At 39.8% G+C, this 27920-nt stretch overlaps 1 protein-coding gene across 1 annotated transcript; it reads right to left on the minus strand.

The window, feature by feature from the left end:
• Nucleotides 1-88: 88 nt before the first annotated feature.
• LOC144034218 (synaptic vesicle glycoprotein 2C-like) lies at nt 89-27920 on the minus strand. The gene is made up of 13 exons (XM_077542815.1): nt 25960-27920; nt 20541-21389; nt 16551-16731; nt 16335-16486; nt 10644-10777; nt 10400-10489; nt 10210-10320; nt 9813-9901; nt 8817-8981; nt 7534-7667; nt 5677-5880; nt 5214-5373; nt 89-3016 (listed from the first exon to the last, which is right to left on the minus strand). Exons 2-13 carry the CDS (start codon nt 21139-21141, stop codon nt 2833-2835), a joined length of 2205 nt encoding a protein of 734 aa, XP_077398941.1. The 5' UTR covers nt 21142-21389; nt 25960-27920; the 3' UTR covers nt 89-2832.

Raw genomic sequence — 27920 nt, forward strand, 5'->3', positions numbered from 1 at the left:
AACATCACAGCAATGTGTTTACACTCGGTTGTAAAGGGTGTGCACACTTGTGCAACCGCATTGTTGTTGTCCCCCCCCCCCCCCCAATTGAGCTGTGCATGTTGAAGGTCACATTGGTGGAAAATGTTTTGAAATGATTTTTCATGGTCTAATTTTTTTTAACGTCACAAAACAAAGCATTTGAACAGGGGTGTGTAGACTTTTTATAAACACTTACAAAGAAACATGGAGCAGATGCTCAGACTGAACTGCGTGGAAAATGGCCAACCAGAGATGGACTCAAACCTTTCGGCTTGAATAAACATCATAATGTATTTATTTAAATGCGTTTTTTTTAAATAAAGTTTTTATACAAAAAAATTCATAATGCGGTGCTATTTTTTTCCTATTAAAAACATGCACCAAAAAAGGGTTTTGCCGGGCTGCAACGGATTAATGGCACCACCTGCTGGCAAGTACATGATAAAAAAACAAGAGCGTGTTGGTTTCAAATTAGACATTTTATGTAGACGCCACACACGGCATTCACCACATAGACATTTTCTTATTAAAATAAATCATCCAGGCACAGAGAGAACATCTTGGCAACCGCGGCACGGTATCGTGACCGCGTGACAAAAAGACAACCGGGAAGAGGGAGGAAGAAAAGATTACAGGCAACAAGAAAGAAGGACATTTTGCAACAAACATGCGGGCTTCGGAGACACGAGTGTATGGCGAGTGTCGGGGAAAATTGCGTTGCATATTTTTAAGCAGGATTTGGACGACTGAGGAGTTTTATATGTGAGAAAATTGTAGGGCTGGGTTTTTTTAAATCGAAAAATCAATATCGAATTTCTTTTTCGAGTCCGATATCGATTCATATAACCATGAATCGATGATCTCTTTTTCTCATAAATTCTTGAGAAAATTGAATTTTAAAAGCAACATTTTTTTTTTTTTTGCTTGCTTTATTTCTAAGGGAGGAACAGCAATGTAAAGAGATGATGGGATGGATATCGTCGATAAAGCGTCTATGCTACATCACAACACGAAGTCAGCTGATGTTGAAGCGACACCGGCCCTTTAAAAGTTTTTGCAAACGCCTTTCGTGGAGAAGATACAACAAAGCAGCAAAAGCTCCCAGCCACATTTGGGAAGCGAGAGAAAGAGAAAGAGAAAGAGAGGCACCACATCGGAGAAAAAGGCTTTTTTTTTTTTTTTTTTTGAGGGGGAGACAAGACAAGGAAAGACACGACTGGGGAAGCGACGAGAAGAACTTTGCACACGACACACACAAGGGAGGCGCACGCGGCGTGTAAAAAGCAGAAAATGTAAACTTGTTTTTCAGTCACTGGCACAGCTTTGAATGTTGTGCGGCCTTGAGGTTATTCTCGACAAAAAGCTTTCACAGGTTATGACGGGACGGTGACGGCATGTGATTGAGGAGAGGAATTCAGTGGGAAACCTCACAGTTGAGTGAAGCTTTAGACATCAGCAGTACCTGATGCTCGCTATAATTTGGCAGAAAAGGAAAATTTGCTATTAACTCATTCACTGCCATTGACGGCTATAGACGTCAAAAGTTCATTTGAACTATTTCTATTAGTTTAACTTTTTTTTTTTTACTTTTGCGAACAAGAGTATGAAAACCTAGAAGAAAATTATTGTACATTTAGAACAGATATAAAATTTGTGTTTAATGGTGAGTTAACTATTGAAGTCATGCGATTAATTACAATTACAAATTTTAATCGCCTGACGCCCATAATTTTTTTATAATATTTTCTTTAAAAAAAAAAAAAGATTATTTAAAAATTGTTTTCTAGGTTTTCATACTCTTGTTAACAAAAGTGGGAAAAAAAAAGTTAAACTAATAGAAATAGTTCAAATGAATTTTTGACGTTTATAGCCGTCAATGGCAGTGAATGAGTTAAAATGCCAAAATTTGCAATGAAAATGCAGTGGGCCCACACTATTAGGGCCCGCGTTCGCCCCCAAGTAGCGAAAATCCATGTAGATTTGCGATAAAAATCCAAGCTAAATTTTGCAATGAGAACATTCGATTTTCCCAAAACATACAATCTTACCACAAAACTGCTAAACTCTGAAAAGAAAACGCTAGGTTTTGGCTGAAATTATCAGAAGCTGCTCATTTTGTTGAATACATTTCATGGTACATATCCAGTACCATAAGCAATTAAAGGATTCCCCTCGGGATTTATTGTGGTGGTCTAGTTTCACTGGGGCTCAACCTTTTTGCAAAAATTCTTACTAAAATCTTGTTAAGATAGCCAGAACTGTATGACTCACCTAAAAAAATAAAATAAAAAAAAGTAGAATTTAAATTAAATATATATACATTAGCACGGTTCAAAGAAAATATTCAACTAAAAAGGCAAGCAAATGTGAAAAAATGAATAAAACAAAAAACAAATAATTCAACAAATACAATTGAATCGTTGAATTCAATTGAATTAAATTATTAAATAATATTTTTTAACATAAAAAAATAAACAGTCACTGTTCACTGAAAATCATGAACCTCAAATTTTTGTTTGTCTTGTCATAGCCATAAAAAAAAAAAAACAATTTGTGGTGTATGGAAGTGAAATGGCTGCTGTCAATGTAAAGCTACGGATGTCGGCGAGGGTCAAAAAGCAGCTGTAGCGCATAGTAGTCAATCCTTAAATTGTATGAGACGCTGTGCTTGTCTCTAGTCCCTTTTCAGTGTGTTTTGACATGAAACTCGTGAGTTTTTGCGACTTTAACTGTGCTAAAAGTGAAAGAACCCAATTGAAAAGTGCATCTATATATATATATATATATATATATAAAGATACGAGCAAACGTTTACATAAGGACGTTGGCGCGCGTGTCCGGGAGCCGCAGGCCCACCAGCCCACCGCAGACCAGCACGCACGACGCCAGCAGGATGGGGATGGCCTTGGTGATGCCCACCAGAGAGCCGAAGATCAGGTTGCCCAGCACGGCGGCCAGCTTGCACAGGGCATTGCAGAAGCCGAAGCCCGTGCCTCTGCGGAAGACCAAAAAAAGGAGGAAAAGTCCGGTTTGGTTGGATTGAGTTGAGAGTGGCGGAACATATTTTAATACAGAAAGCGATTGGCTCAATTCTTCTATTTGTATTTTGCCTTTTTTTTTTTTTTAGTTAAAAGGTCATACAGTACATGGTAAAAAGTCATTTTTAACTCTTTGACTGCCAGACGTTTTCAGAAAAAGGATGCCGTGGGTGCCAGCCGATTTAAGCATTTTTGACTGATCTTTCAAGGTCCACAGAAAAATATGTGTTTGGACTATGGAAACGCACATACTACCAAATGAAAGATTGGACTCTCATCTTTCATCAGAAAAAAAAGTTTGTTTCTACCTTATTCCGTTTTTCAGTAATCAACAATAGAAAATGGTTAGTTTCACCTCTGTTTTAAAAAAAACGTCTTTTAACGTCTTTGGCACTCCTCCATAGGATTTTACCAAACGTTATTTAACGTTTTTGGCAGTCAAAGAGTTAAGGAGATGGCATTTTGCCCATATGAAAAGTCAGATTTCTTGATTAACTCATTTACTGCCATTGACGGCTATAGACGTCAAAAATTCATTTGAACCATTTCTATTAGTTTAACATTTTTTTTCCACTTTTGTCAAAAAGAGTATGAAAATCTAGATTTTTTTTTTTATTGTACATTTAGAACAGATGTAAAATTTGTGATTAATTGTGAGTTAACTAGTGAAGTCATGCGATTAATTATGATTACAAATTTTAATCGCCTGAAGCCCCAAATTTTTAATAATGTAATGTAATCAGTTTTTTTTTATTTTTTTATTCATTCACTGCCATTGACGGCTATGAACGTCAAAAAATAATTTTAAATATTTCTATTAGTTTAACACTTTTTTTCAACTTAGAATATGAACACTTAGAAATTTTTATTGTACATTTAGAACTGATATAAAATGTGTGATTAATTGTGAGTTAACTAGTGAAGTCATGCGATTAATTATGATTACAAATTTTAATCGCCTGAAGCCCCAAATTTTTAATAATGTAATGTAATCAGTTTTTTTTTTTTTTTTCATTCATTCACTGCCATTGACGGCTATGAACGTCAAAAAATAATTTTAAATATTTCTATTAGTTTAACACTTTTTTTCAACTTAGAATATGAACACTTAGAAATTTTTATTGTACATTTAGAACTGATATAAAATGTGTGATTAATTGTGAGTTAACTAGTGAAGTCATGCGATTAATTATGATTACAAATTTTAATCGCCTGAAGCCCCAAATTTTTAATAATGTTTTCTCAGTTTTTTTTATTTTTATTCATTCACTGCCATTGACGGCTATGAACGTCCAAAAATAATTTAAAATATTTCTATTAGTTTAACACTTTTTTTCAACTTAGAATATGAACACTTAGAAATTTTTATTGTACATTTAGAACTGATATAAAATGTGTGATTAATTGTGAGTTAACTAGTGAAGTCATGTGATTAATTATGATTACAAATTTTAATCGCCTGAAGCCCCAAATTTTTTAATAATGTTTTCTCAGTTTTTTTTATTTTTATTCATTCACTGCCATTGACGGCTATGAACGTCAAAAAATAATTTTAAATATTTCTATTAGTTTAACACTTTTTTTCAACTTAGAATATGAACACTTAGAAATTTTTATTGTACATTTAGAACTGATATAAAATGTGTGATTAATTGTGAGTTAACTAGTGAAGTCATGCGATTAATTATGATTACAAATTTTAATCGCCTGAAGCCCCAAATTTTTAATAATGTTTTCTCAGTTTTTTTTATTTTTATTCATTCACTGCCATTGACGGCTATGAACGTCCATAAATAATTTAAAATATTTCTATTAGTTTAACACTTTTTTTCAACTTAGAATATGAACACTTAGAAATTTTTATTGTACATTTAGAACTGATATAAAATGTGTGATTAATTGTGAGTTAACTAGTGAAGTTATGCGATTAATTACAATAAAAATGTTAATCGCCTGTCGCCCCTAATTTTTATAATCTTTTTTTTTTTTAAATGAATTTATGTCAATGAATGAGTTTGAAGGTTTTTTTTTCTTCCTTTTTAGATAAAAAGCTAAATCTTATTCCAAAAATATGCTTATTCAAAAATACTTAGGATGATTCGGCCTTGGTGGAGGTCTTTGCCATTCTACCCGTGAGTGAGTGAGAGCCGTCACCTTCTGTCGGTGGGGTAGAGCTCGGTGGTGACCACATCCAGGGAGTTCCAGGCGGAGATGCTGAGGCCGTTGTAGAGGCACAACATGAAGATCATCATGGACTCGCTGGTGCCGAACCACAGGAAGAAGCAGCTGATTCCCGACAGCACCATGGAGCCCCCTGCAGGGTGCGGACGGGGAAAACAGTTACTACTCAGACTCATGGTTTTAATTAACTTCCGCTATCCCATTAATTCATTTATAACATGCATGTGAGGTGCAGGTATTATTTTTGTCCACTAGGCTTTGCCATCCACGTGTTCTACTGTAGTATCTGTGACTTTGGAGCGTGTATGGCTTTAGAAGGCGTGGCCTGTCCTGGTGAGTGACGTGGGTGGCTAGCTGGCTAACCTTTAACCTAGTAGCTATAAAATCTACTTAAGTACATTAACAGTAAGTATTTGTATGTGTCGTTATGTCGTACCCAACATGCTGAGGCGGCCTATTTTGTCCATGAGGAGCGCCGAGACGATGTTGCCGGGCAGCACTGCCAACGTTCCCAGGAAGTTGACAAAGTAGACCCAGTAGGCGCTGTAGTCGTCGTCGAAGGTCATCTGACAGCCCGTCTTGTTGTGATGGAAGGAGCTGTTGACCACCCTCGTGTTTATCAGCTTGCTGTCGTCGATATCTGTAAACGGGACGACAGAAGTGTTAAAGGCCACTAGGGGGCAGTATATAATATAGGGACATTCACAAAAAAATTGGATGGAAAGTCATTTTCCAAGATAAAAATTCTGATTATTTTTGGTTTTATGATAAAAACAGATTTTTATTATATATATATATATATATATATATATATATATATATATATAGATAAAAAGTTTCTATTTAAAAAGTCAAGATGGGAAAAATTCACTTTTTTTTTAGATGAGTCATATTTTTGTCTAGATAATAAGTCACGATTTATACTAGATAAAAAGTCTCATTTTTCATGGATTAAAAAAATATTTTAGTCCTTTTTAGATATAGTTTGCCACAAGATTAAGATTTGCTTTCACAATAAAGTTTTATTTTTCTTAAAAACATTTCCCTGTATTCTCAAGGACAAATGTAACATTACAAGATGTAAGTAAAAATTTAACAATGGGGAAAAATTATTATTTTTAGATTAAAAAGGTCACATTTTTTAATGAAAAAGTAATATTTTTTTAAATGAAAGAAGCATTTTAAATAAAAAAGTTACTTTTCAAAATAAAATACATTTTTCCAAATAATTTAAGATATTTTTCGGGGTGATAACCCCCTCCCAAGCCCCCCCCCCCCCACCAATTGAAGTCGTATAGTCTAAGTGAAAACGGTAATATTAGATGTTGGTCGAAATGTAACCAAAAAATTGTAGATAAAAGATTACATTTTCTTTTTATTTTATTTATTTAATTAATTAATTTATTTATTTATTTATTTTCCAGGAGAGCTCAGTATTGTTCATTCGATTTGACATCATCATTGCTCTCCTTTTTAAAAAAAAAAAATGTTTTTTTTTCTTTCTTTCTTTTTTTTTTTTTTTTTAAATATATATACATATATATACACATATACACACATATATATATATATATACACATATATATATATATATATATATATATATATATACTGTATATATATATTTTTTTTTTTGTATGTGGGCGAGCATGTGCATGTGCGTGCGTGCGTGTGTGTATTCATCAGTTCACCTAAAGCCCATTAAAAAAAAATCCCATACAAATAATATAATATAATAATAAATTGCCAAATGCAGAAACATCAATGTAAGTTATCACGATGTAGTGGCTCTCGCTAACAGACAGAATTAAGTAACCAGAATTAGGTTAAAAGATTACATTTTCTAAATAAAGGACAAAGTAGTATTTTTAAAAACACAAAGAGAGAAGTTTGAAAAGTTCCGCACTTGGACCTACAGTGTAAACCTTCCTTAATAGTTAATTTCCTAAATAGGCCACGCTGTTCTTACTCTTTCCGCCCTCACATGCTTATAGCACATTGCTCCGGGGAATCAAAAGAGACTTCATTTCCCATGGTGCATCGCCAGCACCTTCCATGCCTTTGCCGTTTCCGTGTTCAGCACTTTCCCCGAGTGCTGCAGGGGAAATCATTTGAAAGCCCAGACTCCCACAAGGTCTGATTCAGCTTTAGTTTCTCGCGCCGCCTTTTCTTTCCATTCCACTTGCACTTCTTGAAACCTTTTCATTGCAATCCTTGCAAGCGAAGGATTTTCTGAGCGGCGGTACCAGGGCTGCGGGGGGGGGGGGGGGGGGGGGGGGGAGCAAGAACGTACCCGTGTTGTAAAAGAAGGAGTCGACAAATGTGCAGTTTTTGAAGGAAGATCCCACGGAGGAGACGTCTTCAAAGTAGCAGTTGAGGAACGAGGAGTTGACAAAGGAGACTGCCTTGAACTTCATGCTAATAAACCTGCACAGAAGACAGAGGCAAGGCTATGCTATGAAACAGGTTATTGATACAATTCGAAATTGTTAGTTCAGGTAAAATCCTGGTATAAAAAAACTCCGCTTTTATCCTCCATTAGTTGCTGGAATTCTCATCTATTAGTTTTTTTGTGTGTGCATTGCCAACATAGTATTACGTTAGCGCCACCTGGTGAACTCTTGGTGTTACTGTTAACTCATCGAGAGTGCCCCCCCCCCCCCCCCCCCCGTCAAAAGTAAAAGTAAACATATGTTTCTGATTCTCTTCCAATGCAGCTATTAATAACTAGTGTAGTTTACGTTTACTGATAATAATTGTTTGTCCTAGCGCATCTACTTGTTAGCCCATTGTGCTGTCACGCCGGTTTGTGCTAGCGTTTTATGCTAGCTAATGCTGTTGATGAGCTTCATGTGAATGTTTTTTAATATATATTTTTTAATGTGTTGAATAATTTAACTATTGAATACAGTCGCTTATGTAACGTGTTTATTCTTTAGTCCATAGTAGAAGCATGGCGTTGATGCTTTATGATCATCTCGGTTTCAAGTGCTTTGCTGCCATCTTGTGGTCTCCATCTGGAATTTCAAATCCCTTTTATTTGTTTAGTTTTTTTGCTATTCGTAAGGTATTGGTTTCTGTCCCCTTTCCCCGGGATATGTATGTATTTATTAATAAATAAATAAATTAATTAATTTATTGTTATTTATTTCATGTATTTAATTAATTGATTAATTAATTGATTTATTATTATTTATTTCATGTATTTAATTAATTAATTAATTTTTTGTTTTGATTTCGTTTTGATTCCCCCCTCCGAAAACAAAAACAAAGAAAAATTGGCTACCGCAAAAATGTGCGCATAAAAAAAGCTTTGAACCACAGCCAAATTGAATGTGCGCACCCGGGGCATCGACATTTATTTTGTGAAAAACGGACACATGCATGTGCACATGTATCTTTCCTTGGTGTAAGTGGAAGTCATATCCAGGAAGGACAGGCGTCCCGCCTAGATAAGCCTTTTCATTTCCTGTTAGAGGCAGAGATAACCGAGGCAGGATTAATATGAACGGCCATGACGGCCTGCGACATACTGAGGTGAACGCCTTGAGTCCAAATAATCGCGGGTCCGGTTACCTGTCGTTGAGGAAAGCGCTGTTTCTGTGTATCTGGTTCTCCAGCGTGAAGTTGAAGGTGAAGTCTTCGATGCGTTCGTTGGTGTGGATCTTCACCCGGGAGGCGTACTCGTCGGCCTGCAGGTGCTTGATCACGTCGGGGAACCACACCGACAACCCGTAGTACCTGCATTTCGAGGACCAGGAGTACTTAACTTAATACTTAACTCATTCACTCCCAGCCATTTTCACTGAAGCAACCCCCTTCGCTCCCGGGCGGTTTACTGGATTTTGACTGATTTTGCAAGGCCCACAGAATATTGTGTTCTATTGCTATAAAAACATGGAACCTGCCAAATGAAAGATTAGAGTCCCTTCTTTTATCAGGAAAAAAAAGTATATTTGTATCTGTTTCTGTTTTACAGCAATTAGCATTAGAATATAGCTAAGTTTCATCATCATTCACACATCTTTTTAAAACAGTAGGGGAAAGAGCTTTTTGCAACATGGCCCTGGTTGATCTCTTATACTCTGCTGCCATCCGCTGACCGTTTTTGTAATATCTACCATTGCTTCAAGCATTCTCTTTTATTCAGAGGCTGCATCAAAAGCCTTCTGTATGCACTAGGATAAAAAACACACACACACAAAAAAAACATATAAATACGTCTTTGGCAGCATGGTAATATTTAAAAAATAGAGCGTATTTATACCTTTTGGGTAGTAAACTAATTAAGTAAGAGTACAACAGAATTGATAGAATATTACTTGGGTAAAAGTATCTGACGTGATCTGAATGCAGTTGAGGCATTACCTCAACTCGTACTGTATATTTGCATTTGAACTCATTTTTAACCCTCAACTCATTCACTGCCACTGACGGCTATAGATGTCAAAGATCCATTTTTACTGGGTTGGCAGCGAGTGCGTTAGAAACATTTCTCGCCGGACGCAAAGACTTGGGAGTTGTTCTACAGACATGAACCACATGAAACATCCACAATAGGATTGATCTTACCCGAAGGAAAGCGTAAACCAAACTGCCGCCAGTTTCATGGTGTTGTCTTTTACCGGGTAGTTGAAGCATCTCATAAAAGTTGACCAGATCTATTAAAAAAGAAGAGAAAAGAAAATAATGATGGTCATTATTATATGTAAACAACCATAAAAGCTAATCATTTGCAATTAATTAATGAATTAACAATATGCATTTTCAAATGTTTACATATAACCTTCTGGCATCAGTATTAATGTTTCTGTAGTGAACCACTTAGCACGTTAGCTAAATTAGCATGACATGATGCATAAAGTCATTTCAAATATGGTGGTTTTAACGGCACAAGGTTATATGAAAAAAAATCATACAGTGTAGTACAGGCTACGCCTAACTCAAAAGTTCCGAATCCAATACTGACCCCTCGAAGCTCAGTCTTGACTTTGGAAAGAACCTTGAGCGCCGGGTTGGCCGACTCGCTCTGCATTTCCACTAGCTCGTCCAGCAGCTTGGGGATTTTTATCCGGTTGACCTGTAGGGGGAGACACTCGCCAGTCCCGTTGGCGGTTTCCTGGAGCCACAAGGGGGCGCTGTGGGGCATGTCAACTCACCGTGAAGACTCTCTCTGGCTCTCCGCGGGCTCGCATGTTGGTGTCATGGATGTGCTTGAGGACCATCCAGGCCTCGTCGTGTTTGCCACTCTAGACAGTGCATTCAAAAGTTTAGTGGAAGTCAAATTAAGTTCACATGGAAAGGTTAAAGTGCCGCTTAGGTTCATCCCGAAATGACACCTAAAAGTGCAATACTATATCATTAACATTTTGGGAGTTTGGCATGCCTAGCGCGCTCTCTCACCTGTAGGAAGAAGCGGGGGCTCTCGGGCATGAAGGTGAGCGCCACCACAGCTGAGACGCAGGGCAGCGCACACACCACCACAAACACTCGCCAGCTGTGGAACTGGTAGGCGGAGCCCATGCTGAAACTCCAACCTGTACACAGAAAGCGACGAAGCGCGCACACATGGCCAACTCCGGCGTCAGTAGACCAAAAATTGAATATTGGAATGTGACGTATCATATTATAAAAGCGGTGTATCGTAATGTGATGTATCTTGACACGATGTATCAAAATGCAATGTATCGTAAAATAATGTCTTACGTCTCATGACTTATTGTAGCTTGTCACTATCAAATATTTTTTTAATTGATTGTTCTATTGATTATTCCATCAACTCATCAAATAATGGCATACATTTTTTATTTCGCATTAAAGTGTATTACAACTTTTGTTAACAAGAGTGTGAAAACCAAGAATTGTTTATTATTGTACATTTTGAACCGATATAAAATGTGCGATTAATTGTGAGTTAACTATCGAAATCATGCGATTAATTACAATAAAAAAATGTAAGCGCCTCTGTCGCCCCTAATTTTTAATAATCTTTTTATTTTTTTTTTTTATTGTACATTTAGAACCGATATTAAATTTGTGATTAATCGTGAGTTAACTATTGAAATCATGCGATTAATTACAATAAAAAAATTTAATCGCCTCTGTTGACCCTAATTTTTAATAATCTTTTTATTTTTGTTTTTTATTGTACATTTAGAACCGATATCAAATTTGTGCTTAATCGTGAGTTAACTATTGAAATCATGCGATTAATTACAATAAAAAAAATTTAATCGCCTCTGTCGCCCCTAATTTTTAATAATCTTTTTATTTTAGTTTTTTATTGTACATTTAGAACCGATATTCAATTTATGTTTAATCGTGAGTTAACTATTGAAATCATGCGATTAATTACAATAAAAAAAATTGAATCGCCTCTGTCGCCCCTAATTTTTAATAATCTTTTTATTTTAGTTTTTTATTGTACATTTAGAACCGATATTCAATTTATGTTTAATCGTGAGTTAACTATTGAAATCATGCGATTAAATACAATAAAAAAAAATTATCGCCTCTGTCGCCCCTAATTTTTAATAATCTTTTTATTTTTGTTTTTTATTGTACATTTAGAGCCGATATACAATTTATGTTTAATCGTGAGTTAACTATTGAAATCATGCGATTAAATACAATAAAAAAAATTAATCGCCTCTGTCGCCCCTAATTTTTAATAATCTTTTTATTTTTATATTTACTGAATTTATGGTAGTGAATGAGTTAATAGCAACAAAATGCATTAAATCAAAACTATGGCAAAGGCAAGATAGTAGCTATTTTTCGACTAGTTGTTGCAAATACATGTGGTTCCGTCTGTCACTTGAAGATGCAATAATTTATAGGAGCAATTGCCAAATTTGCAATATATCATATCACAACGTATCCAATACCAATATATCATATGGCAACGTATAACGTTAACGTGACGTATCGTAGCACGATGTATCAAAACACAACATATCGCAAAAATAACGTATTACAATATGCAAATGAGCAGCAAATCTGCACGTCGCGGTATGTTAGCTTTAGGAGACGTGAGCGTGTTTTTTTCACGTGGCCCGTGTGAGCTTCATTCTGCCCGGTCCGGTAAAAAAAAAGCTCATTAGGAGGAATCCAGCTATAATGGACTGTTGGCGATGGCTGACTGGTTGCGATACTCAAGGTGATTTATGTGGCTACTCTACAGTAAGTGAGAACGCCTCCGACAAGCACGCACACACAAAGCAGAGCATCCAGACAAATCGGCCTTACACTGCAACAAACACACATTTAAGACCGGTCACAGCAGCAGATTTTACAGTTTACTTTTTAGGGACTATAAAAAAAAAAAAAGAGACACCACCACGCGCACACACACACATCTGGCCTTTACTCACCACCAGTCAATGTAAAGAGCACTGCGGCGAAACCCATTCCCCACAAACCACTGCGTATTGCAGCACCAAAAAAAAAAAGAAGGATGAAACAAGCGGCGTCTAATCAATTGACCTCGATTATGATCCTTTGGCGCCGCCTCGTGTCACATTAATGTTTCTCGTCAATCGCTACTTATGATATGTAAAAAAGATGGATGGTACGTCTTACCTACTGCGTAATAGATTTTTGGGTTACGGTCATGGAACAGCGACCGAGGATCGCTGAAATAAAAACGATTCCATTTGTACAGATGTGCGAAAAGGAAGAAGACGTATAGATGCTATTTGGTGATGTAAAGAAAATGCCTTTGGGATATTTTTGTGGATGTACAGTATGTCTTTCGAATGTGACGCATAGTCTTGTATTTTTATTGTACGCTTGCGCAGAATTTAAACTTAAAATGTATTTACTCTTTTTCATTCTTTTGAATTTGTATACGTAAAAACACTGTTAACGGATTAGGCTGAGGTTTAAAAAAAATATAAATAAAAAAAAATCCCAAACCACAAAATAATAAATAAATAAATATTTGTATAATAAGCTGTTTGCTTTATTTGATTTGGTCAAAAATGTTTATTCACTATAATATAATGCATTATAATAATAATAAAAACTGAACATACATTATTATGGTAATATTTCAATTATTTTTTTTATTTAGTTTTATTAAATAATTGATTGATTAAAATCAATTAAATTTAAATAGTCCATTTTTTTTTAAATACATTTTTTTTTAAGTAAATTTTAAATCCAATTCAGCGACAGGGACACAAAGCTAGCTTAAAGCTATCTAGGTGGTACAGTAGTTAATTTTTATTTTATATATTTTTTTTAAACCACATTCATGACTTACAAAAATGCTTATACAACATCCTTAACCTACCTAATGTGTGGTGGTGCGGTTAAAATATTTGAACGTTTTTACAAATACTCATGTGGGGCATCAGTCTTTAATCCATAGTCGATGCACGTTTTCCCCTCTCATAATCTTTATTGTCACCTTTCTCAATAAGTTTAGTTTTGTCCTGGAAGTGGCTTCTATTTCTCCAAGTGCGTGTCTCACGAGTCCCCAGATAAGTGCTTCGCCCGGTTGAGGCACTTCATCAACGCGGCCCGTTATATATATCGAACGCCTTCCAGCTTTCCATTAAAACGGCTAAGCCGTTGTTTCTCTCTCCGACTGCCGCCCCGCATCTCTTCACCTTTCCATTTTATCCCTCACGGAGGGTTCGTAAATCAAGCGCTCGCCACGCACCACCTTCAACATGCCGACAACCGAACAACCCCCCCGCCCCAAAAAAAAAATCCAAACAAACATAGTTTAACGCATAGATATATATAGTTTTTAATTATGAAATAATCAATGTCAACCGTTTTGCTTTACTTTTTGCTTTGCTTCTTCGACCTCAATTTTACATCATAAAACAGTCCGGATACACTGACAGAGTTGGCGCATCCTGATCCTTGGCGCTCCAACTCCCTTTCTCGTCGTTTCTTTCCGAGAACGCCGCCCTCTATCACTTCACCTTTCCATTATCCCTCACAAAGGGGTTCATAAATCAAGCGCTCCCTGCCAACCTGGCCTCCGCTCTTGTCCTCCTAATCTCTTTTGCTGCCCCACATCGGATCGCAGTTCATCCACGAGCATGTTATGACCTTACGCTTGTTTTGTATTTTTTAAATGTATTTATTTTATCATGTCCAAATGCACGAATACACCTTCACGGAAGACAACCTGATCATTCAAATGGATCATCATAAAAAAAGAAAGGAAAAGAAATGAAATAGAGCATTATTATCTCTGTGAGGGCCGATTTTGCTTAACACAAGCGTTCTTCTCTCGGCTCGCGTGAGCTGTAACTCGAGAGACGTTCTGTCGATTCACAAACGAGTCAATCAGCAGAAAGTCCGGAAAATCAATCGGGGAAACTCCTGCGTGACAATCGGCCTCTAATACCTTTCTCCGAAAAGGAAACACCACCCGGAACCCACATCTTGGGTTTATGTTGGGCAATTTAGGGATTTCTTCTTCCTGTGGCCCTGAAACAGCCAAATTTGGATCATAAAATGAATATGAATATATTAAATAAATCAGTGATTTTTTTTTAGGGCATTTAACTACATTTTTGGTCTACCATTTTCCCCCCTTGTACACTGTGTCACTGTATGATTAAGATTATTTCCCCCAGAATACACCCCCAATCCCCCCGTAGAAAATATACGGCTAGTTTTTTTTCTCAAAAATGAGCATTTTTTCTGGAAAATTCCAACTTCTGCCAGAAAAACATCGATCTTTTTTTCCCGTGGGCAGTATTTTATTTTGAAATGGCTTGGTCAGAACCAACAAAAAGCCAAAAAATGGTCACAATAACGCCTAGGGGTTAAAAATGTATAAACACGTTTTAAAAGTCATAATCATAGAAACTCTTTACATCTAAGCACTTCTAGGTCATGAACATGAAAGACCAAAATAAAAAAAAAACTGATAAAGCATGCCCTCTTGTGTCTCATCATTCCGTATTCTTACGCCACCAATTTCATAACTTGGAAACATCATATATGTCTGGTGACGGTCGTAAACGGAGGTCGATGAGCCATACTGGGCATCCACACACAAAACCAGCTTAGTTCTTAAAAACCGACCCGCCGTCAGTGTGTAAAATGAATCCCCGGCTACGCCACCGCCACCTGCTTGTTGTTTGCGTGAGCGCCCGAGGGCCCCGCAAGAGCGGACATATTTGCAAAACGATCTCACATGTTGCCTTTTATTGGCGTCACTGCGGCGAGGCGCATCGTGCACGCTCCATTTCTGTTTGCAGCAATGCGACAGCGGCGGCAAAATCTGGAGTTTTTACGTCTTTTTTGGCCTTAAATAACCTTTCGCCAGCTTCTATATGCTGTCTCTATCTGGGAAAAGCAGATTTTCCTTCAGAGCTCCAGCTATTACACATTGGCAACTCCAATTCATAATCGATGCAACCCTTCCCCACATCCAATATCTTATACTAGCGACGGATTTATTCTTTTTTTTTTACTTCTTTTTTTTGGCTGGTATGACATACATTCAGGAGCAAAATATAGTCCAAAAAATACAGTACTACTTTTAAAAGTCTTGATGACTATAATTTTCGAATCTAACCCTGGAAAACCGACGGGGTCAAATTTGGCCCCTATAAATTCTGCTACTCAAATAGCAAAGACTTTTTTTTTTTTTTTTTACAAATTTTACTTCAAAAGTCCAGAGTGCCACTTCTGACCCCTGCATGGGGCCATCTAGTGGATGAATATTGCACTTACATGAGCCAGAGTTGTGGTGACAAGATGGCTGCCAACATGCTGTTTTGTTGAGCTGGAAATCAATCCAAACAAAACCATCTTCTCAGCAAACCATCAGATGGTAAAATTTTGTTTTTTTTGTTTGTTATCATTTTGCAGAATGCCTAGGAGTATGTTTTATATATATATATATTTTGATAAATTAGCAACTCTGAGCTAGTTAAAAAAAAGGGTTAAAATTGAAAAAACATATATTTTGGTGTTCAGTGAACTTATAGCAGTCATTTAATGTATAATTCATAATTTTCCAAAGAAGAAAAGGGTTCTTGGGTTCTCCAGGGCTAAGCAGCAAGCAGATAAGTTAGCAATTAGGCTAAAATCCTATCATTGTCATCAGTCACTCACCGTAGTGCGGGATGATGGCCCACGCCATGGCCGAGGCGTAGATGCCGCCGATCATCCAGAACATGCAGAGCCAGCTCAGGTGCTCACCACGCTTCTCCCGGGCCAACACTTCGGCAAAGTAGGAAAACACAATGGGCACCGCGCCGCCAATCCTGCGGACAGCCAGTTGTTTTTAGACATGAAAATAGACTAGTTTGATTTACTGATTTGATTTACCCAAATCCCGACAGCATGCGGCAGAAAAGGAAGGTGCTGTAGCCTTGCACGAAGGAGGAGAGAAAGGCGAAGAACCCGTTGGTGGATAACGATATCAGCAGGCACTGCTTGCGGCCCAGCTTGTCCGACAGGCCGCCCCAAAAGAAGGCTCCGAACATCATCCCCAAGTACACGATGCTGCCTGGAGAGAGCGAGGGAATGGAAAGAGCTCATCAGACATTGTGTATCAAACGAAGTTGGTCACTTGCTAGAAAAATGGCACCTTGGAGCCACTACTGATTTAGCCAGACCGTGACGACGACGCGCTCTAATGCTGCGCGAAGCCCCTGTACACACGCTGACGGTTAAAGGAGCCCTGACTTGTTTTCCCGCCTTTATTTTTTCCGGGCGACAACGAGGTGCTCAAAAGTGGCCAGGCCAGTGACTATCTGAAGGGAAGAGACATTTCTACTGCATAGGGCGCTAGCTAGCTAGCTAGCTAACTGCATGCAGTGACTGCACCAGATGAGGCAAACAAAGGCACTCAAGTTCATAAATAGTGGACATGGTATGGAATTGTCAGACTGTTTTACTGTTTCACTGTTTTAGATATGCCTTAAAAATCAAGGAAACTGAAATGCTGAAATTGATATAGTATCTCCAAAATTAAGCACTGTGTCGACCCTCCATTTTTTGTGAATATATTTTGGAAGTTTTTTTTCCTGGATTTATTTCCCCCTATATTTTTACTTCGGTTTCCGTGTCTGCAATTAATGCTTATCAGCGTTTTTTTGAACAATTTTTGGGGGTTTAAAACTCATCACAACAACTACATTCAAAGTGTTTTTAACTCATTCACTGCCATTGACGGTTGTAGACGTCAAAAAGTAATTTATACTATTTTTATTAATTTAACATTTTTTCCACTTTTGTTTTTTTATTGGACATTCAGAACAGATATAAAATTTGTGATTAATTATGAGTTAACTCGCAAAGTCATGCAATTAATTGCGATTAACATTTTTAATTGCCTGACGCTCCTAATTTTTTATAATCTTTTCTTTTTTTTTTAAATCTCCTCAGGCGGTTAAATTTTTTTATTGTAATTAATCGCATGACTTCAATAGTTAACTCACGATTAACTCATTCACTGCCATTGACGGCTATAAACGTCAAAAATTCATTTGAACTATTTCTATTAGTTTAAATTTTTTATTTTTTAACTTTTGTTGACAAGAGTATGAAAACCTAGGGAAAAAATTATTGTACATTTAGAACAGATATAAAACTTGTGATTAATCGTGAGTTAACTAGTAAAGTCATGCGATTAATTACAATTTTAAAAATGTAATCGCTTGACGCTCCAAATTTTTATTAATCTTTTCTTTTTTATCGCGTCAATTTTTAATTGTAATTAATCGCATTACTTCAATAGTTAAGTCATGATTAATCACAAATTTTATATCTGTTTAAAATGTACAATATTTTTTTTTCTAGGTTTTCATACTCTTGTTAACAAAAGTGGAAATTTTTTTAAAAGTAATAGAAATAGTTCAAATGAATTTTTGACGTCTATAGCCGTCAATGGCAGTGAATGAGTTAATCATAAATTTTACATCTGTTCTAAATGTACAGTGTAATAAAAAAAATCTAGGTTTTCATACTCTTGTTAACAAAAGTGGAAAAAATGTTAATCTAATAAAAATTGTTCAAATGAATTTTTTACGTCAATGGCAGTGAATGAGTTAAAAATGTACACAAAACCGGCCCGTTCCACACTACAGGAAGTTGTGGTCGGTTCTTTTCCCGTTCCCGAGACAATGCAGCGTTGGAGAGCATAGTTGTCAGGCCAGTAAATAATGGCGTCGCTCTCGACGTGCTAATAAAAATGCTAATGTCTCTGGAAGGTGGGGGTGAGGCCTCCCTTTTTTTTTTTTCCTTCCGCCCTCTCTTTTGCACCGTGTTTGCGGTGATGGGACAGATAGGCTAAAAGTAAAACGCTCTTATCGAGCCGCGCAGACACCGCGCCGAGTCGGCCATTCATTACGCGGCGACAGCTGCTAGCTCGCCACTGCAGAGGAGGCCGTTGCGAGTGAACCCGGGACCAACCCGGGCGGTGGCGGGAAAATGAAACGAAAAATATCAGGGTAAAACGTCACGAGTGCTGCAAAACCGGGCACATACGCGACGGCACAAAAAATGGGAGATGCACACGTGTAGCCAAGACGCTCGATCCGGAAGCGTCGGCTCATTTGTTTTATGGCGGAGCGCGCGCTGAGTTAGGATATGTAATAAAGGGAGGAGGAGGTGAGGTGGGTGGCTTATGAGTGAGGATTCTTCCTGAGATTGGATTTGTTATTTCCTACGGGGTTCAAGCAAAGGTCAGACCTTTGAAACACACATCTGCCTCAACACCAGAGGTGAGACAAAATATCGTGTCATCGCTTACGATACTTTTCCCGCCGCGTGTGATCAAATTGCTGTTAGAATTTGATTTGCTCGTATGAAGCCATGACTTTTTAGGATGTATGGATGGCCTTTTTACAAATGTGGATAATTGTGGAATATGAGTCAAAGACAAGTCCAAAACAACTGCAAAGATAAAAAAAAAAAAAAAAAAGCATAGATGTTTCTGAGGTATACACTTCTTGCATCCACTGGAACAATGCACAACATTTCCTTGGAGGGTTTTTATTATCATTCCTCTTATATGGTCTCCATGCATGCTGATTTTGTGCTTCCTCTTTTAAATCTGAACTCCCCCTCGACGCCTTTTGCGCGATGTTCTCGCTCATCGGCACGCCGCGTCCCGCCACGCTTGAGGTGTTGCGAGCCGCTAATTTCCTCGTTCGGGACGCGAGGATCTCGGCAGATGACGGACGATTCTCGGAGGAGAACGTGTGATTGACGGGTGGGTTTTCGCAGGGGCTCGAATGAAAACGTTAATTACGCCGGCACCTGCCGAGCCGTGCGCCACTTTTACTGTTAATGTCTTCTGTTCTTTGATTGAAGAGCTTTGAATCTTTGAACTTTTAGACTTGTGTGATAGACGAGTCCAAAATCGTTGCCAATAGGGTCCTTTCGAATGGCCCGAAATCCAGGAGATTATTTTCCGATTGCTACAAAATTTGGAGCTAAAGTAAAGAACGATAATCAAAAGGGTTCTAGTCTTAAAACTAAAAGTATGTCCTAGTTGTAAGACTGTGTTCCAGAAAATTTCTCTTAAATTATTTGTGGTCTTTTCAAAGAGCTATCATTAGCCTCTCTCTTTGAAGGAATCCAGTCAAGAGGCCGCTATTGATCACTCTGATTTTATTTCCCACAACATACGTATAGTTTATTTTTGTTGCGAGCCACTTGGTGCTACATAATGTGACTCATTCTTTTGTTCTCCCCCTCTCGTCTCCCACTGCGAGATGACTCACTCGTGGAATGTGAACGAATAACACAGCATCCTTACGCTCGCTGGCCGCATCATTAGGTACACCTGCATCAGTTCAACACAAGTGGTGTACCATATTCATAGATCTGCTACATATAAAATTCGGCATTTTGTTGATGAAATCGGCGAATCTTTATGGGAGGTCGATTTATATCGGGAAGGCGAAAATATGTTTAAATTCAGAGGTGGGCGCGTCAATGAATTTTGAGCGGCGGTCATTCGGCAATCGTCAACAGTCGGGACGCTCCTCCGTCATCGTCAATATTTCAATCCGAACCGTTAATCTGTCATTCGTCGATTGCCCAGCAAAATGAACGGAGACATCGACTTCCGTCATTCGAAGTGGGCATCCGTCAATCCATCACCAAAATGTGACCTTCGTAAAATTTATTGACTGATTGACGATTACATTGACGAACGAAAACCTCCTTCCGTCAATCCGAAGTTTATAAATTTTTTGAAGTTTCCCGTCAATCGTCAACAAAATGGGTGTCCGTCATCGACTGATCAATATTGATGGAATGCCCACCTCTGGTTAAATTAGAAAATGGTGGCTATGTATTCCTTACCAAGCCATCCGGCGCCGGAGTTGGGCACGCACATGTCCGTCTCGGCGCTGGGCAAGACGAATCCCACCACGAACACCTCCACGCCGTCCGACATGAGCGCCAGGCCCAACACGAAGAAGAGTTGCCACTGGAACCTCCCGTGGCCGCACTCCTGCATGATGAGCTCGTACTGCTGCGCCAGCTCCTCCTCGTCGGCCTGCCGCTCGTCCTCCAGGTCCTTGCGGCTCTTCGGACCGTCGACCGGCGGCTGGCCCAGAGGCATCTGCCCGTCTCTCGGTTTCCCATCCTGGTAGGCGGGCACGCCTTGGTACTCGCCCTCGTAGATCTCGTCTTCGTCGTCGTGGCCCTCCGTGGCGTCGCTGGACGCCCCGTCCTCGTCGGCGTTGCCGCCGTAGCGCCCGTCCGCTTGTCCGTAGGAATTGTAGTCGTTCTCCTCCTCCTCGTCGTTTTGGAATCGATTGTAGCTGCGGTGCTCCGAGTATTCGTCCGAGGCGCGGTCCACCGCCTTGCTGAGGTTCTTGCCGGCTTGCCTCTTGGCTTCCTTGGCGATGTCCTTGGCCCCTTTGGCCAGGGAAGTCCTGTTATTGTGCGTTTCATTCATCTTGACGCAGACAAAGCTGAGCACTAAGTGTTTGTAAGTAGCCTATTTCAGCAGCTCCAGTGGATGCAGCTGCCTGGGACGCACTGGGGGTAGTTTATAGGGTCAAGCCAGCAACAGTCCGGGAACGCCAGTCGGCTGCCAGGATAGTAATTAAGCGCTCAGGTCAAAACCCATGGAGCTGCAAAGGAGGCCGTCGAAATTGGAAAACTTCTCAGTTGTGGAAGAGCTTAGCAGACGAGGCCGTCAGCCTGCAGGAACACACGGAGAAAGCACTTCATTAAAAGTTAGCTGATGAAAACCCGACTGTAGCGGAGGGCCGAGGTATTATTACAGCCCTCTTGAAGGCTAGCGTCCGAATCGCTCAGATGAACCACAAATACTAGACGGCCTCACCACAAACAATGATCGCAAAGGATTTGTTTTCAGGAAAAAGGCAGCAGAAGCACGGATGTAACATTCACATGTGGCAAAGAGCCTCTGTAACTTTCACTAACAACCAAGGTTAAACCTACTAGGATGTTAGTCTCTTAGTACATACCGGTACATACTTCCTTGACACCAATTAACTCATTCACTGCCATTGACGGCTATAGACGTCAAAAATTCATTTGAACTATTTCTACTAGTTTAACATTTTTCCCACTTTTGTTAGCAAAAGTATGAAAACAGAGAATTTGTTTTGTATTAGAACAGATATAACATTTTTGATTAATCGTGAGTTAACTAGTGAAGTTATGCAATTAATTACGTTTAAAAATTGTAATCGCTCGACGCCCCTAATTTTTCTATAATCTTTTCTTTAAAAAAAAAAAACATTAAAAATAAAAACGTGTTTTTTGTAAAGAAAAGATTATTAAAATTTTGATAATAATTTGTAATCGTAATTAATCGCATGACTTCACTAGTTAACTCACGATTAATCACAAATGTTATATCTGTTCTAAATGTACAAAAAAAATTCTAGGTTTTCACACTCTTGTTAACAAAAATGGGAAAAAAATGTTAAACTCATAAAAAAAGTTCAAATGAATTTTTTACATCTATTGCTGTCAATGGCAGTGAATGAGTTTATATGTTCAGGTGTATTAAACCTGGTCAAAATATACATTTAGTAGGGTATCACTCCCCCAAAAATTGGCTTGGTAATGCCGCCAACTTAATTCCTTCATTCTGATGACCCGTTTTCCTTCCACTTCTAACGGACTCAAATGACTTCAAACTGTATACAAGTCCTTCGCCCTACAAAGGCTTCTTCTTCACTCCTTGCAGCTTTTAATTCTTATCCTCTCCAAAAAGCTCAGTTCTCTTGTGTGTCAAGAATAATTCATTCCAGTTTGCTGATTCCAATCCAGGAACACATGTCAGCCCGTGTGAGTGAGCGCCCTCAAGGCTCGTTCCATGGCCACCACCACCGCCGCCGCACTGGCCCGGTCTCGCCAAAGACCTGTCAGGGCCTTGTCGCCTGTGCCGCAAAACCCTTTAGCTGTTTGTGGCAGACCAATAACCACACAGACATGTGTGAAGTCGTGCTTTGAGGAGTGGACATTTGACATTTTTCAGTCTACAATGGATGGGACATGATATGGGTCCAAATAGGATCAGTTTATGTCATATACTGTATAAGAAGTTTTTGTTAAGTGTATCACTTTAGCCCTTTTCACACTTTCCAACAAGTTTGTCTTTTTGTTATGTCCTGACAGTAGTAGTACATGGTAAATAATCTGTAAATGAAGTAAATTTATCTACTCATCAATTTTTTAGTAGAAATTCATTAGGCTTAAATAGCATTTTGTTGCACTGTCAATCAAGAACTTGTATTTTCATAGTTTTTTAGCTAATTTAGCTAGTTAGCTAATTTGAACTCATTTGCTAAACCCAACTCAATGGACAGTGTGCACACCTGACTGTACTGTAGTTGGTACCCAAGCATACGCCGAGATGAATAGTGTGTCAGTGTGGTATGTTAACAGCGTTGCAGCTGCAGATACATCTGCAGGATGTGAAATCCATCTTTTCCACATTAGCGCTAACGGGCTAGCGGTCTCGGCGCACTCCCGGGAGCGGAGGGCTGCAAGACGTTGGCCGGAGCGCCCCAAATGGAGCGTGGCAGCTTGATGTATGGCGCCACCGCTCACCTTTTGCTCGGCGCGATGAGATAAAACATCAGTTGGGATCAGTCATTTGAACGCGGGCGCGCCAGGGGGCTCGCCGGAAGGCGCCCGAGAGAGTTTGGTGCAATGCAGCAGCCAAATGAAGCGGGAAATGGCTCGTAACTAACTTTTCTTTGGCGCGACCGGGTATTGAGGAGGAGGCTGACCCTGGCTGTGGATGCACCTGTCAAGGCGCAGAGTGCAGTGAGTGCCCTTTTAAATAAAAGCCTTATGGGTACTTTGTGCTACTGACCCCACAAACTCTTTGGAGCATCGACCCCAAATGGCGTCTAATCTGGCTCCTATCATTTAAACAAAACAAAACTGTTATACAATGTAGTTTCTGTTTTGATTTTGGCAAGTTTACATTTCTATTTTTGTTCCCATTCCCTTGGTAGTAAAAATACTTTTCTCAGATATCTGTAATATTGTACATAATTCACAGTAAAGATGTATTCTTACTCCATTTTTGTACAATTTTGAAAAATATCACTTTTTTAACATTTGCTAAAACAGTCACTATGACTTTGCAGTCCAATCTAGAGCACCTCTTCTTTAATATAGAAGAAACCACACTGCCTGAGAAAAAACAACCAATCAGAGACAGAAGGCCACACATACTAAGTGTCAATCATTTGTTCCGGAGTGGCAGGTACATACCCACGACCTCGCAGTGACCTGTTGCCTTGTTAGCCCGGTGTTACTATAATACTATAACACTACATTTTTATCAGTTTGAAGTTTTATTTTTTCACAAAGCTGTGGGGCCGCAACAAGATGGGAGCTTTTTTTAACATCGCATTTACATGTTTTGACTAATATCAAAATATGGGTCCTTTGAAAGACACTTTAATAGTCGTTCTTACTATTATTATTATTACGACGACACGGCGTGGAATTTTGGCAATCGGCAAAATTCCTCAGGGGGAGTAAACAATTTTCCTGACTGTGGCACTGTAACGGCCCGCTGACGCCGGCGCACTGCCACATACATTAATTACTGACGAAAACCCGTACTGTATTTCTACGTGGACGATGCTGTGGCGAAAAAGGAGCAACACTTGCCGTGTTCCGCACCGATTGGCTGAGCGTCGGCATGTGACGTCCAGGTTGACTATATGGAAATGTGGCGCCCCACAGGCTTGCTGCGGCTCCCGCAGATGGCCGCAGTGAGCAATGGCTAATGTGCATCATGCGTACAAAAAGCACACGCCAAAGCGCGACTGCAGATGCTGCACAATACAGTTTTAGCTTGGAATATATGCTGTTCACTTTCTATGTTACATTTGCACGATAGGACTTCATAACATTATGGGATGCCTTTGAGACTTTCCCACATCTCATCCCCCAAAAAAGTTGAGATTCTCCATTTATCTTCATATTCATTGTATTTGGTAGATGCTACGCTGTTTGAAATGCAAGTTGGTCAAGATCTTCCAGTTTTCCATGAATTAACTGCAAACAGACAATGTACAGTACCTACAAACAGCCATTGGACAATGACAGGGTGGACATTTTTGAATAATATCTGCATTCTACGGGTGGACCTTCACTGAGCTGCATGATTCATCAAGCAAATAGGCTGGGCACTGTTTAACAAATTCATTAATATTTAAAAAAAAAAAAAAAAAAAAAAAAGGTTTTTAGACCAAATTATTCACTATGACAGGGTGGACAATGACAGGGTAGACATTTTTTGATAATATCTGTATTTTACTGGTGGGCCTTCACTGAGCTGCATGATTCATCTAGCAAACAAGTTGGGCACTGTTTAACAAATTTATTAAGATAAAAAAAAAAAAAAAAAGGTTTTTAGACCAAATAATTCACTATGGCAGGGTGGACATGTTATGCTTGACAATATCCATCTACTCACATAATATAATGAATATTATGAAACGTGTCTAAATATTTATTCTGCAACTATTACCAGCCTCTATTGAAGCAAGACAAAATTCTGGCCGTAATGTCCCTAACAGCAGACACTTTCTTATTGGTGCAGTGATCCAATAATGACAGGGTGGACAGCATTGTCAGGGACACTTGGAAAACGTTCAAAATGATCATGAAAATAAAATAAAATATAAGTACCTGAAAAATCTACTTCATGACATTAACCAAGTATTTGTACCCCATTACCTCCCACCACTAATTTCATCACAGAAGGGTCCTCCTAACTTCTAGTGCAACTACTCCAAACGGACTTCCTGCAGCCTGTGGCTCATTCCACGAGCACGGAGGAAAAGGCATCAATCAACGCGGGAGGCGTTTGACGCGCGTTACGTCCCGTAATTAGATCTCTGTGTGCTGTCCCGCTCCGTGAGCATCCATCCTACAACCCCCCCCCCCTCCTCCCCCCCACTCCAACACCTACGGGTTCGCTCACGCTGCAGCGCTTTCCTGAGTAATGACTGCATGTACCACCCACCCCCCACTTTATTACACACCCTCTGCAGCCCCACTCCGAGGAGTGGTTGCCTTAATGCTGTATTTGCCGCTACATGCCCGGAACTTTTCAAGCTCCCCTGGAAGACTCGTGGCGTGCTTGTGGATTTTTGCCCAACTTTTCCTTCAATCTCATCTAAACTTGGGAGAAAAAAAGAACATTCCGTGGCGTGCGGCATCCGCGGCTTTCAAAGAGAATACGAAAAAAAAATGAAGCACTCACCATCGTTGAGACCGCATGCCAGCCAACGCGTGGGTACGTGTGAGCTCCACGCTCGTTCCGATTGAGATGCTCGCCGCTCGATGCTGCAGTCCGACAAGAGCGAGAGAGAGGCTGGAGGTGGTTGGGAAGCGTGAGCGCAGGAGGGGAGGGAGGTAGGGAGGAAGGGAAGGAGGTAGGAGGAGCTGCACGGAGCTTGTACCGACTGAAATAATCAATAGGATATACAACAATTGGGTGAGACAGTTGGCGGAGTATAAGCAGGCACTCCGTGTGGCCTCAGGGTGGGGGAATTGAGATGGAACCCCGGGGAGGAAGTTCACTCAGGGGTGACTGCAGCTTTCGAGATCACTGATCGCCTCACGGGCAGGGCGGCGATAGAGTGGGTCAGCACGTCTTGCCTCGCAGTTGTTCGGTTCAGGGTTTGAATCTGGGCTCTGTCCCTCCTTTGTAGAGTTAGCGTGGTTCCTCCTGCGTATTCCAAAAACACAAATTCATCGAAGACTCTAAACATGCCGAGTGACTCACTGCAGACTAGTCCGGGATGTAAACCCGCCTCTCGCCCGGTCAGCTGGGATAGGATCCAGGTTACCGGTGACGCCATTAACGATATCACTGATCGAAAATAGAAGGATGGAGGATCATCTCATTTCTTCCTGTGGCCATCTGCAACTTTGCGGATACTTCTAAGACAGTGAAGAGGGTCTGGGTGGGCCTCCTCTATTTCCACAACAATAGACCATTTGTCTGTGGTCGAAGTCAATGTGTATTGACGAATGCTGTAAAAGTCTTATCTCATGTCTGGTGAACGCTGGGGGCTGTTTCCTGGGGGCTTGAGGGTTTTATGATACCGCCCTTCAAAATAGTATAAGAATGTTGTGAGTCCGCTGTAACTTCGCACTCGTGAGAGGCTGCCATTTTCTGTGCCCGGAATATTCTGTAGAAATAAAAGCTTCGAAGTGACTGTTCATCGATCTCCAGCCTGCATTCGGATAACCAACATTCTCACGACCAGAAAGAAAACGAACACGCGGGGGAAAAGATTATTTTCTTCAACAATAGCGACAACTGCTATCAAACGCAATACGCTGAGAGACGCGTCTTCAACTTCACACTCCAAATCTGGCATTGCCTTAAACACAGGTGCGATTCCACCTCCAAGCACCAGCTCCTGGTGAGACACATAAAACAGCTGTCAGAAGAGAACCACAACGAGAAGCTTCGACTCAACCGGCAGCTAAACGAGCTGAATCGAAGCACCTGTGGCTAAAGCACTTAGCACTTACTTTCTGGACCTGGATTTGACACCTCTGCAGAAAAACGACTACTTTCAAACACAAGAGGACAGGAGAAGTGAGTGTCGTCTCTTAAACATCACTCCCCGGTCCTGGCATTTCTTTCAACATGGGTGCCCCCCCGCCCCCACCCCCTGTTACGGCTCCGATTCCACCTCCAAGTACCAGCTACTGATGTGACACATAAAACAGTCGACTAACAACACCAGCAACAGGAAACCACAGTCACGTGTCTGGGGATGGTCTTAATGAGCCAGGGTCTCCACAGTGGCAGGTAACGATCTGAACCACCTGGCCACGGCTGCCCTGCGACCCACAATTGCCAGCATCTGGTATGATGTATAAAAAAAAAAGGTTGCTTTCAACACAATAGGATAGGAAATGACTGTCAGCTCTTAAACCTCGCACTCCTATTCGGGCATATCCTCACGGTTGCCGTTCTGCCTCCGTTACGGCTCCGGTTCCACCAACACAACAGGTTGGGGAAGTGAGTGATCCATTTTTGACATTTGAAAATCAATCTTGGTCCAAACATTGTTAAAATCCCAAGAAGTGTCATGGCAGCCGGACGATTGCAATGCAGATGTCTGCTGGGTGAAAGGAAGCGATTCCTACTCCCCGCAACCCTGAAAAAGGCCAAGATGCTCATCATGGCCTTTGGAGGGCCAT

The sequence above is a fragment of the Vanacampus margaritifer genome, chromosome 14, assembly GCF_051991255.1.
Source record: "Vanacampus margaritifer isolate UIUO_Vmar chromosome 14, RoL_Vmar_1.0, whole genome shotgun sequence".
Classification (NCBI taxonomy): Eukaryota; Metazoa; Chordata; class Actinopteri; order Syngnathiformes; family Syngnathidae; genus Vanacampus; species Vanacampus margaritifer.

Excerpts from the sequence above, each read along its gene's own strand:
- LOC144034218 (XM_077542815.1), bottom strand. The coding sequence starts at position 21,141 with ATGAATGAAACGCACAATAACAGGACTTCCCTGGCCAAAGGGGCCAAG. Across the intron at positions 16,732-20,540 it reads CTCCGGCGCCGGATGGCTTG|GCAGCATCGTGTACTTGGGG; the intron begins GTAAGGAATACA and ends CGCTCTCTCCAG. Across the intron at positions 5,881-7,533 it reads CTCCTTCTTTTACAACACGG|ATATCGACGACAGCAAGCTG; the intron begins GTACGTTCTTGC and ends TCCCGTTTACAG.